The following is a 12,707-nucleotide window of genomic DNA, read 5'->3' on the forward strand; positions in this document are numbered from 1 at the left end:
ATTCAACCTCTGAATAACAAGTCATTTTATGGGGTGTGCAAGTTTTGTTTCTTTCTAAAAGCCCATGTAAACACAAAAAAACACACATTTGAATAACATGCAACTCAACAAAACTATTAATATACTTTCTTACTTTATGCTTTTGAAATCCAAATCATGTGTAAGAAACTTGAAGTTGCATTTTTGTGCTATTCTACTGTATGTTCATCTTTAGTGTTCCAGACTGAAGCTCATAATGTACTATGAGTGGATTGTGAATGTACTGTGTTGTGTGAGCTGTTTTACATTGCCATACGCAGTATTAGAATGTCTGTACATACAAAAAAGAAAAAAGAAACTTGTCTAGTTGTGTGCTCATGTAAAAACAAGTCACACGGTTTAATCACTGCAAACATCTTGCCTCCTGTATGTTGGCTTTCAGCCATGTGAGAGAAAGAGAACTGTGAATCACACACACTGTGACAGAAATAGCCTTACCGGCGGGTAATGGTTTTAAAAATGCATTGTACTAAAGATCTAACCATATGAACATTATCTGTGTGCATGCCTCCTAAGATAGTATCAAGTCATTGTGGCAAGATAATAAACTCTAAGCTAAACCCGGCTATTTTTTGTTGACTGAATCAACCAACAAATTGAATGTGATGTACAGTAAGTACCACAATGTAAGATTGTAATATAATGAAGTATTATGTTTGGAACTATCTGCTTTGACTTTGATCCTCTGGTTCCCCCTGGTGTGTGTAACTGAGAAGTGCAAGTTATGTGTGAAGGACAAAAAGGCACACAATTTTTCCCATTTTTCGTACCATTTTATTTCATAATATATTTTTTTGTGTCATTTATTTTTACTATTAAACATAGCATTTCATATTTAGGGACAATTACATTTGTTTTAAAAAATAGTTACATAGTTACAAAATTATACAAAATTGTCTAACAGGAATAGCCAGCTTGAAATTTAAACATTGGCACTATCACATAAAATAAATGATACAAAACAGAAATGTTGTGATTCTCTGCCTCTGTAGCCTGCTTTGAAGGCAGTCATTTGTCTTCATGTTTGTTTTTAATAGATTTTGTTTGTCTTTTGCCTTATGCCTCATCAGTATGCTGTTCCATTCTCAGTCTATGAACACTGTCTCACTAACGATGGTCAGATTAAGCCTTAATCATTATATTAAGTCACTCTGGTCACACTTCAACATGACCTTTACCCCCTGACCCTGACGAGTGGTCTCAAAGGCCTGGACCGCCTGCTCCAGAGGAAAGCGATGGGTCACGAGGGGCTTCACGTTGACCTTTCCCGACGCCAACATGGCTATGGCCATCGGCCAGCTGGAACACAGTCAGAAACAATACCTTAAGGGCTGGATCATGTCACCATGATTACACTGATCACACACAGATCAAGGAAGTACGCTTGAACACGTCGCAAATCCTGAGCCGCTGTGAGGTTGTCAACCATGTCAATGGATGCATTTCTAGGCAAGTTGGTCCAACTGAATTCTGAAAGATCTAAGCGTACCAGCGAAAATGGATGTACAGTACTTACGTATTGCAGTAGCGGAACACTCCTCTGATGTCTACCTCTCTGACAGCGGCATTGATCAAAGGAACAGTGGCCATCTCTGAGCCTAGACCCACCAGCACCAACACACCGCCTGAACGTGTTGCCTGGGAAGGAACAAACCACACATATATTGCTTTGACTATTCAACGGATAGAGAACCAACTAGATAAAGTGCCGGGGGGAGACTTGCCTAGAAGGAAAGTCTGTGAAAGATTTCATGTAAATTGCACGCTGCGTTCATGATTTGAGGCTCTTTGTTCAAAACGGGCCAACCCTGCAAACTTTGGAAGCCAATGTTAACCAATTAGGATGGAATATGAAATATCGGACACATCCGTCTTGAACACATGACTATAGAGATAGTGTGTAACGATTTGCGGGATTTCTGGACAGAATCTGTGTTTTTCAAAAGTCGGTCTCCTGGTGGCGCTATAACAGGCCGTTCTGGGAAATTTGGGGCAGAGGCTCATCGTTGGCATCCAATTCAAGGATTCTCTGATCGGGATGAAACCTTGCACAAATGTGGAGTCCTACATCATAGATATGCCACAGGCTCACATTAAGTTTGAGATCCACATTTCTTTTCTGGTATTCTTGCTGTTTAAGCGGCGCTAGCCCCTCCTATGCACAGCTTTGTGTGTTTGTGTGTATGAGCACGGAATGTGATGATTTGATTGGCTGAGCAGTGAGCACGGAATGTGATGTATGATGATGGATGATAAGAGCGCCCCTCACTTCACACGTGTGATTTTTTGTTACATAATTAACATAATACTGTATGCTAATAATAGCCTGGGTTCCAGCCTGCTTTGCTGGAACCCAAGTTTTATTCGAGTGCTGGGTTGATAGTTTGTCTGAACGTACTGGTATCTTTAATGCAACTGAATGGTCTAGTAGTGTTAGAAGTCACGTACATATATGGCCGTTTGAATGCTGCTCTCAACACCAGTGCATTCAATAGTAATGTGAGGCTGATATCCTAGTGTGTCCTCTACAGTCTTAGCCAGAGCCTGAGGTCCATCGTCTTTCTTGACCGTCAGTGGAAAGTCTGCACCCAACTCCTTGGCCATTGCCAGACGCTCAGAGGACAGATCTATAGAAGGTAACAACAGCAACAATCAATGAATATCAGAAAGGGGAGTTCACTCTAGTTCTGTCCATTACATCAGAGGTTGAGACTGTGAGAAGATGCTACAGACTGTATGATGTTGTAGAAATGCTTCCAATATTTCTAATGATCATTGGTGAGATTAACCAATAAAGAAAAATCCACAAATCACTTTTGGTGTGGTTTAAATATTGCAAACATTTGAAGCATGGAATAGAAAACTCATACTGTACACTATTGGGCTCTATTAGTCCATTTGAGAGAAAATGTGTGACATTTCGAGCTTGCACTCTTCATCATTCTGATGAAGAGGGCAAGTTTGAAACATCACAGCACTTAGTGGGTGCAATACAGATTATTTTAAAATGGAGCAGTATGCAAGCGTTTTGTTTTCTTTAGTACTGTACTGTTTCGCTCAGCACCTGCCCAATTTTGGGCTTTGGATGTGCATGTCCTCATTACTTGTGCAAGCACTTGAACATGTCAGAACAACTCACAGACATTCAGCATAGCTTAATACCATAAGGCTTGCTACATTGTTACCAATCTTGGCCAACTTATTACACAAAGACTTCTGTCTGCAAAGGCAGTAGTGTTGTTTATTGTGTTTCTTACCAGTAATTACCACTTGCGAGGCTCCCATTGCCTTTGCTACTAGCAGACAGACCAGTCCAATAGGTCCTATAAAAAGAGAGTAAAGAACAGAAGAATAAATTACAAGAAATGTAAACAAGGTACAAGAAATACTTTATACGTATAACTAAAAGGTTCAGAGAAGGAACAAAAATATATGCATGAATTAATACATTTGAATTTTAGCTAGTGAGTGCCAGTGGTTATTGTGACAATTACATCAGGGATTTGGGTCATGAGGACCTGTTTACAACATAATCAATATTTATCATTAGACCTGCACAGTTCAACCAGCCCTTTTGTTTTACAGTGAGAATGGCTAAATACTGTAACTTACAAAGTTAGTCTGTTTTTGCTAATGTAGAGGTTATGTTAAATATTAAGCCTGTTACAAGTGGTGTTCAGGTTCATTGGATTTGTTAAGTCAGTATGAGTCTCACTTTCATGATCACGCCCACTTTTGTATTGCCCGTACACATAGCAAGCTTACAGTACATGGGCATGTTAATAAACTGTGATTGTTCTTAAATCTTTACTGTGACCATCTCTGGTTGACGTTTGTAGACTGCTAATCTAATGAACTCAAATTCAAATGAAAAAGGATTCATGGTGTTGGATTCATTGCCTTTAGTTGACAACAGACAAATGACACAGCAAATTCTCACCTGAACCACAGATGAGCACACTGCTGCCGAGGGAAACTCACCTGAACCACAGATGAGCACACTACTGCAGAGGGAAACTCACCTGAACCACAGATGAGCACACTGCTGCTGAGGGAAACTCACCTGAACCACAGATGAGCACACTGCTGCTGAGGGAAACTCACCTGAACCACAGATGAGCACACTGCTGCTGAGGGAAACTCACCTGAACCACAGATGAGCACACTGCTGCTGAGGGAAACTCACCTGAACCACAGATGAGCACACTACTGCCGAGGGAAACTCCAGCCCTGCGACAGGCATGGATTCCTACCGACAGAGGTTCAATTAAGGCCCCCTCCTCAAATGTAACATTGTCTGGCAACCTAGATAGTTAGTGAAAATAAAGAAAAGGTACAGTAAAGACTAAAAACAAAAGTCAGTGTTAAGCAAGAAAGACAGTAAGAGAGACTGTCAGTTATTTTGTAACTGCTTATGAGCAATAACCGAAAGAAGTTGTGAAACAGTGGAACTGCGTGATAATATACTTATAGCAGAAGTTAGCACTGTGTTTGTAGTATCTGCACAGGTTTCCATCATCAGGAGGTGTGGCACAGAAGAAGATGGTGGGAGACAAGTTATAATGTCCGGATTTGAAGAACTCATCCATCTCACGGGGCACACCAGGTTCAATTGCCACTCTGTCCCCTATTGAATGCAAGCAGTTTATAGGACATTAAAACGTTCTAGATGTCATAACAGTGTGAATTAACTTGTTATATGCCTACTGTGAGATATTGCAACAACAGTGAATGTACGCTGTACAAACTAATGTAATTTACACATCACAACTTAAACAATATGCTCAATGTTACGGTCACATTCACAACACCAACTCTATTATGTATACCACTGTTATGCCCTATTTAAAAGACTAAAAAGGAGAAGCTACAAAATGATTACTTACCGGTACTTGACATGAATAATAACCAAACCAGAATAGCATTTCTGCAGCATTTCTGACAGACTGCACCTATAGTCTTACCTGGTTTGAGGTTCTTGACTGACGACCCAACCTTCACAATCCGCCCGGCTGCCTCATGCCCAAGGACCATGGGCTTTTTCAGCACAAAGTCCCCGATGCGGCCATTCTGCCAGTAATGGACATCTGATCCACAAATCCCAACAGAGTGCATCTGGATCAGGACCTCTGGTACAGTCAAAGAGTTAACGAGAGAGTTTAGAAATGGAATGTCCTTGCAAACTAAACTTAAAGTATTCATTTCAATCAATCAAACATTCATTTCGTTTGGATATCATAATGCAACACGATATTTTTCCCAAATATTACATAAATAAATAAAATAAAATACAAAAATAAAGCAGATAACTTAATTGGATTGTTCTGTACCATTCGGCCCTGGTTCAGGGATAGGGCGTTGCTCCTGTTTAAAGTAGGAATAAAAAAATGCTGTCAAAAAGATACAAAGTTGTAGTGTAAACTATAGCAGATATTAAAGATTAGATTGTGGCTGAATTGTCGTTTTGTCGTACCAGTCTGAGGTCGCCTTTAGCATGAACTACTACGGACAGATTGTCTTTCTCCATGACAGATGCAGGAATTCGAATAACTATTTAGCAATAAGCTGTATTTGAGGAAGGACGGTGGCACAGTGCAGTCACCGACGTCTGGTTTTAGGATTTTTTTGTTGTTGACTGAACTGAGCTCCGTAGGACCCTATGGTGAGGACTGAGCTCAGCTCAAAGTACACTCTTCCTGGCTCGTGTGGGCAGCAACCAAAACAAAGCACCTGATTGGTTTAACACTTGAAGAGGTGGCACTGTAGGTTGTGGAAATCCTTATCTAGTCTGAAAGTAATATTATTTCAATTGTACGATTATATATAATCATATATATTTATACAATCTATATAATCTATCATATAGAAATATGTGTGTATTTATTTCTGTGCCAGGAGCGCTTTATTCTTGCGTCCTTCTTTGGCCAATCAAAGGAGACCTACAGAACCAGGAAGTGTTTCTATGGAGATCTCTGTCAATGAAGACATCCCTGGTTGGTATTATTCTAGTAGTATATTATGCAGAATGAATCATTGAATACTGTATGCATTTTTATTCATCGACAGTTACTATTCGGCTTTAATTATTTAATAAGAACATATTATAATAATGTGTGTGTAATATATTGAAGACATGACAACTCTACTATTTCCCCTGAATGAGATGCAGTCTGACTCAGAACAGAACAATTCCATAGCATGAAGTAACTCAACTGACCAAATGCTTATTATGCATGTGTATATTGAAAGTCCCCTTTCCACAAAGAAATACTATACTCCTTAACCTCAACATTTTCATAATAAAATGACACCAATTTTGGAGAACAGCAGACAGTCAGACATTGGCACAGAGTACACTACAGTACGAGCCCTGGGCCGTTCCTGGGGCTCTGGATGTTCTGGGGACCCCCACATGGACCCCCACATGGACCCCCACATGCGCAACTCTGTCATTTCTCAACAGTTTTGGACGCAGGGTGGCTCGCTGGAACCGGGCCGGCCCTCCTTGGTCAGCAGAGTTTGAACAATTTATCTTGCCCAAGCAGGGAGCACCTTTCTGAGCTTCAGTATGAGGCCTTTGTGCCAGACAGTGTCATAGTAGGCAGCTGTGAGGTCAAGAAACACAGCCCCTGTCTTTAATCTGTTCTCAAAACCATTTTCAATTAAGGTGGTTAGGGCCAGTACTTGTTCTCCTGTGCTGTGGTCCTTGCGGAAACCTGCCTGATCAACACAAAGAATATATGCTCTATTCCTGGAGAGATACGTTGTAGTACGCTGAGTAGGGAGATTGGGCGGTAGCTTGCTGGTAGTTTGTGGTCCTTGCCAGGTTTTGGTAGGGCAATTACTTTTGCTGATGCTGACGAAGGCCTGCGCGCCGAAACGCGTTTGTCTGGTGGTTTGACTGCTGCTGCGGATCCTCAACATTATTAAACAAGACTCTTACTGTCAGAATCTGAGAGTGCAGATTTTATTCACTTCATATACATTTTCTTTGAATCTGAACCCTTAAAGACTGTCTGAGTTGAGCGTGCCTTTCCCCTGACATTACTTTTGCTGTCCGCCATTTCTTTGGGATCAAGTTTGTCTGTACAATCCTGGTGTAGAGTTGTGTCAGCCAGGTTAGGGCGCGGGGGCCAACATGTATCATGAACTCAAGAGAGATGTTGTCATATCCTGCTGCCTTTCCACATTTCAGGCCCTGCAGGACTTTCTCCAGTTCAGCAACCTCAAAACGCTCAGGGTTTCTTTCCTCTGTTCTCTAATGTTTTAGCTCAGTTGTAACTGCTCTTCTGGTGTGTTTGTCTTGGGTTGCTTTTTCGATAGACAGTAGGTGGGATGCAACTTGATTGGGTGTGACAGATGCTCGGCTTTGGCTAGGGGGCTTCTGTGCGGCTCCTAGGTGGCGGATGAGGCTCCAACATTTCCTGCTAGAGTGGGTGAGGCTAGAGAAGTTGGCCTGGGCTGTGGCTCAGCGGACAGCGGTCCAGGCACCTTGGCTGGTAATCCAGTCTGGCTCGACTCCCGATCCCGGCGGCCTTTACTGCATGTCACCCCCCCATCTCTCCCTCCATAAAAAATATAAAATAAAGGCGAAAGCCACAAAAAAAAGTGGGTGAAGTTCAGGTCAGCTACTGTCTCCTCCCATTTCTTTTGCCGGGCTGTAGTTAGTGATTCAATGAGATGGTCTGCTATCTCAGGGTCCCCTGATGTTTTGTAGGCTTGTAGGAGGGCAGCGCTTTCTCCGTCCAGACATGGGACGTAGAGGGGTCGGTAGCCTCGAGGGATTGCTGTGTGGGCAGCTTTGTAGATGGCACTACAGAAGCGGTGGTATGCTTCATCTTCTACAGTGATGGTGTGGAGTGGGATGGTGACGATACTCCGTTCCAGGGTTTCACTGTATTTCTTCCAGTTGACTTTGTGGAAGTTCCAGCGCATCTTCCTTGGGCTGTTTATGACTGGGAGGTGTAGGCCAATGTGTAAAAGCATGGGCTGGTGTTGACTATGTGGGAAATCGTCAAGAATGAGGATCTGTGCAGGGTAGGGCGTTACTTTCAAAGAGCTGACCCAGCACATTTCAGGATAGTACTTTTTCCACCTGGCGGAGTGGAGTGGAGTCTGCATTTTATGTAGACTTTGATAGTATTTTATGTAGACATATACTATATACCGTATTACTTTAGTATATATGCATTTTCATTATATAGATATTCCACTGTTACGTTCTTAGCTTACGTATGATTCATGATAACTACTTTTTATGTATAATGTATTGCCATGTTTTTTTTGTTCTTGCTTAATGTAAATCGCTATGGATTAAGAGTGTCTGTTAAATGCCTAATTGTAATTGTAAATTGTTTGGAGTCGTGTATCAGAGCAAGGTCATTTCTGCCCAGTCTGAAAGTGCCTCACCATCACCATCTACTACTGGGTATCCCCATCAGGCTGGTGGCTGTTAAAGTCCCCCACATAGATGGCAGGGTGGGGTAGGGTGGGTAAGACTTGCAGATCCCAGTTGGCACTTGGGGGCTTGTACAGTCAGACTCATTGTATGCACATATAGACCAGAGGAGAATTATCATTAATGTGTTACAGAAGCTGTGTACACTGCCTCACACAGTGATTGAAACTGAATATGCCAAACAATGAACTGACAACCAATGCTTTCTTATCAAATTAATATTGTATATGTATTGGTAACCTACGTCACTACTAGTACTCTATCTGGCCAGTTTTTGCATCAAGACAAATGGTGTGCTTCATAATACACAATAATAACAACACAATGGAGACATGATCATAGTTACACAATGGTGCTTAATTTTTGTTTAAATAAGTCCACAAAACATATTGTCATTCAATGACAAAATCTCATAAGAGGATTAATTCTTTGATTAATTAAATCCTCAATTTATTAAATAGCAGTTTATGTTGGCTGCAGTCAATATTTAGACTTCCATCATAATCCATATATTAGATTAGACATTAACAGACAGAACATCCAGAATCCCCAGGTTTCTTCAGGTCATCCACCCTGACATTTTCTGGAGTAAAAAAGTAAATGTGAAATGTTAAAGGTTCATGCAATAGAAACATGTTTTGTGTTACCATGTATCATTGTGTTTACATGAATGTGAATTTCAGTCTATATATTTCATCAATCTGAGTTTTTCCATTGAATGATTTCCATTTTCTAAGGATTAAGATCCACCCCAGTTCTTTACTAATGTAAACAAGAATGAATGAGACTAACACAGCAAGATATAAATGCTTACCTGTAACCAATTCACAAGACACGTTTGTTTCATTTTTAGAAGTGTCCCGATCAACCTCCATCTCATAAAACACCTCTGTTTCGTTTTGTGAAGTGTCAGATTGTTCAGAGCTGTCAAACAGAGAATACTGTAGTTCAGTTGCTTAAGCAGGTTTACCATGCAGTTCACTACTTATACACTGTATACTAGGGGTAAAAAGTATGTTACTCTGGACATAGCCTACTTGCTGCTTCTATCCAATGTTTCATTGATTTACAATTACAATTTACAATTTAGGCATTTAGCAGCCACTCTTAATCCAGAGCGATTTACAGTAAGCAAAGAAAACACAAGGTAATACATCAAATGCATAGACATAGTAATCTAGGTCTATAGATCATAGATAAACCACCGGGGGAGGGGTTGTAGATTTCGATCAGGCTGTGAAGATATGGGGGTACCGGGTGCAATACCTTTGGTTGCTTTGTAGGCCGTCATCATCTTCTGTCCAATTGCCGAATCTCTTAGGGGATCCCTGTAAATTAAAGAAAAAGTACAATAAAATAAAACCTTTTATTCAATCAATGGGAAATTGTCCCTGTTATTAGACAGAGTGAGAATATAATTATATTAGCATCTTGCCTATACGCACCTCTGCTGTAAGTTGCCAATTCTCTTGCTCCCAAATAAATCTTCCAACCACTTCCCTCACCTCTTAAAAGATAACAAACACACCGATCGCTACATTATATACAATCCTAATGTCATATAATTACAAATAAATTAATTAATTCCTCACCTTTCTGAACACAGGCTGGAGGTAGCACATAGTGACCGATGATCACAGACATCACACTCTGGCGTCTTTCACATGCATCCAGATACAAGCTGTGAAAAACTGTCACTTCTTTCAAAAGGTAATCTTCACTCTCGAATATCCTGAAATAAAGAATGTTATATGTAATGTTACATTTTATTTATCTCTGATGTTTATAACACATAGTAGAGCAGGGGTTCTCAAACCTTTTCATGTCAGAGAATTGTCAGATCTGATTTTCATTAGGCCGATGAACCCCCATGTCTTAAATATTCTGTCCTAGCTAACCCTGTCCCTGATATGAAAATATGTAGTGTGACTGTCTAAAGGTCATAATTGTATAGTACCTGTGGAGACATTGATTGAAAGAAACATTAACATACTGTTGTAGGCCTACTTCCTGCTCACCTCTTAGTGTCAGGGCTGGTGGCATCTTCACTGAAAAGATAGTCTGCTGTCCTCCAGTTTGCTATGGTCCCACCCTCAGATACTGAAAGTTAATTAATGCAGTTAACACATTTTTATTCATAGTCATAGCCTCATAGGCCTGCTCCCACCAGAAATCAATATTATATTATATTCCCTGTTGGGTGTTGCCACTAGCCTAGTAAGTTCACAGTGACAGTTATTAACGTTAATATTAGCTCATCTGCTTTTATGTCAAATGACTGAACGATGATGAATGTCAATGTCATATTCACATTTTAATTTCAGTTTCACTTACTCCAAAAGTTACAACATCCTTGTCGTACACTGTCTGAAAACCAGGCCGTTCTGTTATGAAACATATGGTCTGTTTCAACTCATTCGTTTAAGATTGAAACGTTGAAATGATAGCCTCATAAACCTGCGATTTTATTTGGCGCTTCTGGCACTGGCAGATGCCACATTTGATTGGTCGAAGATCGGCGAGGCTTATGGGTAGTGTAGTTGTAGGCCTATTAGCATATAAAAACAAACCTTGAAAAATGTTTTGAAGATATTCCTTTATTACTATTTTGTTTTCATAAAAAAACATCAATAGAAAATAATTATTTCAAATGGGTAAAAAGACAGCAGTTCAGGCTACACGGTAACACGCAGGCTATTCTGGCCGGCTCATCATTCACTCAATCATGCCTGGGCTACAGCTACATTAAAAACCAGAAGTTCATGATTACCACCTCTAGATGGAAGCAGAGCTTCTTATTCTAACGTAAACGTAGATCGCGGCTTTCCTAATGAATGCATTTTGAATCAATGAATCAAACAAAGAATTAATCAATCAATCAAACAAACTATAAACATTTAGCACATTTCATACGGGTGGAGAGAAATACACAGATAATAACAAATAAAATTGTTATTATTGCTGGTTTGGACTGAATGTCTGAATCTATCTGAATCGCCATTGAAAGGTTATTTCAACACAGATTATTACATCGTGTTGAATTATACATTTACCTCGCGCGACACTCACCTAATAATCTCCTATATTGTGGCTGCAGTGCCAGTAGGCTATGCTACCTGTGCTCGACAGTCATGTTTCAGCCTAGGGCTATAGACCATAGCTCTGGTCCATAGCTCTAATACCGTTGGTGCTATAGGCCTATGGACCAGAGCTATGTAGGCCATAGAGTGTAGGGAGGCAGGCCACAGGCCACGAGGAGGGAGAGCGAGAGGGCGAGCTAGGCATAGTGGCATACCCATGACCCATCCATCCCGGTCGAAGAATTTCATAGTTCGCCGTCGCCTTCATTGGGTAGGCTATATTGGGTTATAAAAAGTCGTGTTTCTACCTTAGAGTATATGTTTCTACAGTAGGCTATGTGTTGCTTTTTCTGTATTGTTTTGACAATTGGGTGTCCACTGTCCACACTCTGAATCTACTGAACTACAGTAAGCTAATATTAACCTAGCCAGAATGTGAACCAACATGACATGTTGTGTACACCAATGTTTTATGTTAGCAATGTTTAGTATGTATGGGTCCCCAGCATGTAGAAACTGCCGGATGCTAACTTGCATATATGTTGAACAATTTTCATAATTGGCATAATATGTGACCATACCATTAACAACCTATAGAAGGCAAAATATTTCATCATGCTTTATCTAGCATGTGATGTGTCAAACTAGGGGGTTTTCATGATGCTGAATCCATTCCAAGCATTAGTTTTGCAAAAACAACACTCATTGGGCTTAAAACGGCCATGCCCACTTGCCCAAATGTGCTGACACAAAATTGCTTATGCAAGTTAGCATCCGGCAGTTTCTACATGCTGGGGACCCATATTCAACATTTCTAACATTTATACATTTGGGACTAATTTTATATGTCACACTCCACACACAGCACAGAAAAAAGGGTCAAGAAGTGCCCCTCTGGCAGCAAGAAGCAGATGACAGCCTGGCTCATGATCCAACACAGACTGTTAAACTGACAGTAAACAAGTTCCCATTTCCTTCCTTACCCAGTGTATGTCACTGTTCTCTCTTGCAGTAACACTTACACCATGGAGTCCTCAGCAGCAAGAAAGGGCCTGAAATCTTCCTGGAAGAGTTGTTTCCCATAATGCATCGACACCTTCATTGCTTCTTCTAATGCTGAGCTGGAGCCT

General features: G+C 40.6%; 2 protein-coding genes across 3 annotated transcripts; both read right to left on the reverse strand.

Annotated features, from left to right (window-relative positions):
* Window positions 1–801: 801 nt before the first annotated feature.
* Window positions 802–5,729, reverse strand: sord (sorbitol dehydrogenase). 2 transcript variants are annotated; one of them, XM_083757693.1, is made up of 10 exons: window positions 5,629–5,729; window positions 5,513–5,588; window positions 5,370–5,403; window positions 5,004–5,168; window positions 4,507–4,666; window positions 4,226–4,344; window positions 3,297–3,362; window positions 2,488–2,666; window positions 1,556–1,677; window positions 802–1,338 (listed from the first exon to the last, which is right to left on the reverse strand). In XM_083757693.1, the coding sequence occupies exons 2-10, from the start codon at window positions 5,564–5,566 to the stop codon at window positions 1,176–1,178; spliced, it is 1,062 nt and encodes a 353-aa protein (XP_083613819.1). In that variant the 5' UTR covers window positions 5,567–5,588; window positions 5,629–5,729; the 3' UTR covers window positions 802–1,175. The 2 variants fall into 2 exon arrangements, with proteins under 2 accessions (XP_083613819.1, XP_083613820.1); XM_083757694.1 differs by having other exon boundaries at window positions 5,513–5,698.
* Window positions 5,730–8,944: 3,215 nt separating this feature from the next.
* Window positions 8,945–10,971, reverse strand: terb2 (telomere repeat binding bouquet formation protein 2). Its single transcript, XM_083790196.1, has 7 exons — window positions 10,832–10,971; window positions 10,516–10,597; window positions 10,090–10,229; window positions 9,943–10,004; window positions 9,764–9,825; window positions 9,312–9,421; window positions 8,945–9,080 (listed from the first exon to the last, which is right to left on the reverse strand). Exons 1-7 carry the CDS (start codon window positions 10,893–10,895, stop codon window positions 9,022–9,024), a joined length of 579 nt encoding a protein of 192 aa, XP_083646322.1. The 5' UTR covers window positions 10,896–10,971; the 3' UTR covers window positions 8,945–9,021.
* Window positions 10,972–12,707: the final 1,736 nt, after the last annotated feature.

This window comes from Protomyctophum parallelum (assembly GCF_964188405.1).
Source record: "Protomyctophum parallelum genome assembly, chromosome: 2".
Classification (NCBI taxonomy): domain Eukaryota; kingdom Metazoa; phylum Chordata; class Actinopteri; order Myctophiformes; family Myctophidae; genus Protomyctophum; species Protomyctophum parallelum.

Bases quoted from the DNA above. Each gene is read 5' to 3' on its own strand.
- sord (XM_083757693.1), bottom strand. From the start codon at position 5,566: ATGGAGAAAGACAATCTGTCCGTAGTAGTTCATGCTAAAGGCGACCTC. The intron at 1,678-2,487 runs GTACGTGACTTC...GTTCCTTCCCAG, and splicing joins GCATTCAAACGGCCATATAT to GCAACACGTTCAGGCGGTGT. The intron at 1,339-1,555 runs GTAAGTACTGTA...ACTGTGTTCCAG, and splicing joins GTGTTCCGCTACTGCAATAC to CTGGCCGATGGCCATAGCCA.
- terb2 (XM_083790196.1), bottom strand. From the start codon at position 10,895: ATGTTTCATAACAGAACGGCCTGGTTTTCAGACAGTGTACGACAAGGA. The intron at 10,598-10,831 runs GTAAGTGAAACT...ATTAACTTTCAG, and splicing joins AGGATGTTGTAACTTTTGGA to TATCTGAGGGTGGGACCATA. The intron at 9,081-9,311 runs GTAAGCATTTAT...TTTTTACTCCAG, and splicing joins GTCTTGTGAATTGGTTACAG to AAAATGTCAGGGTGGATGAC.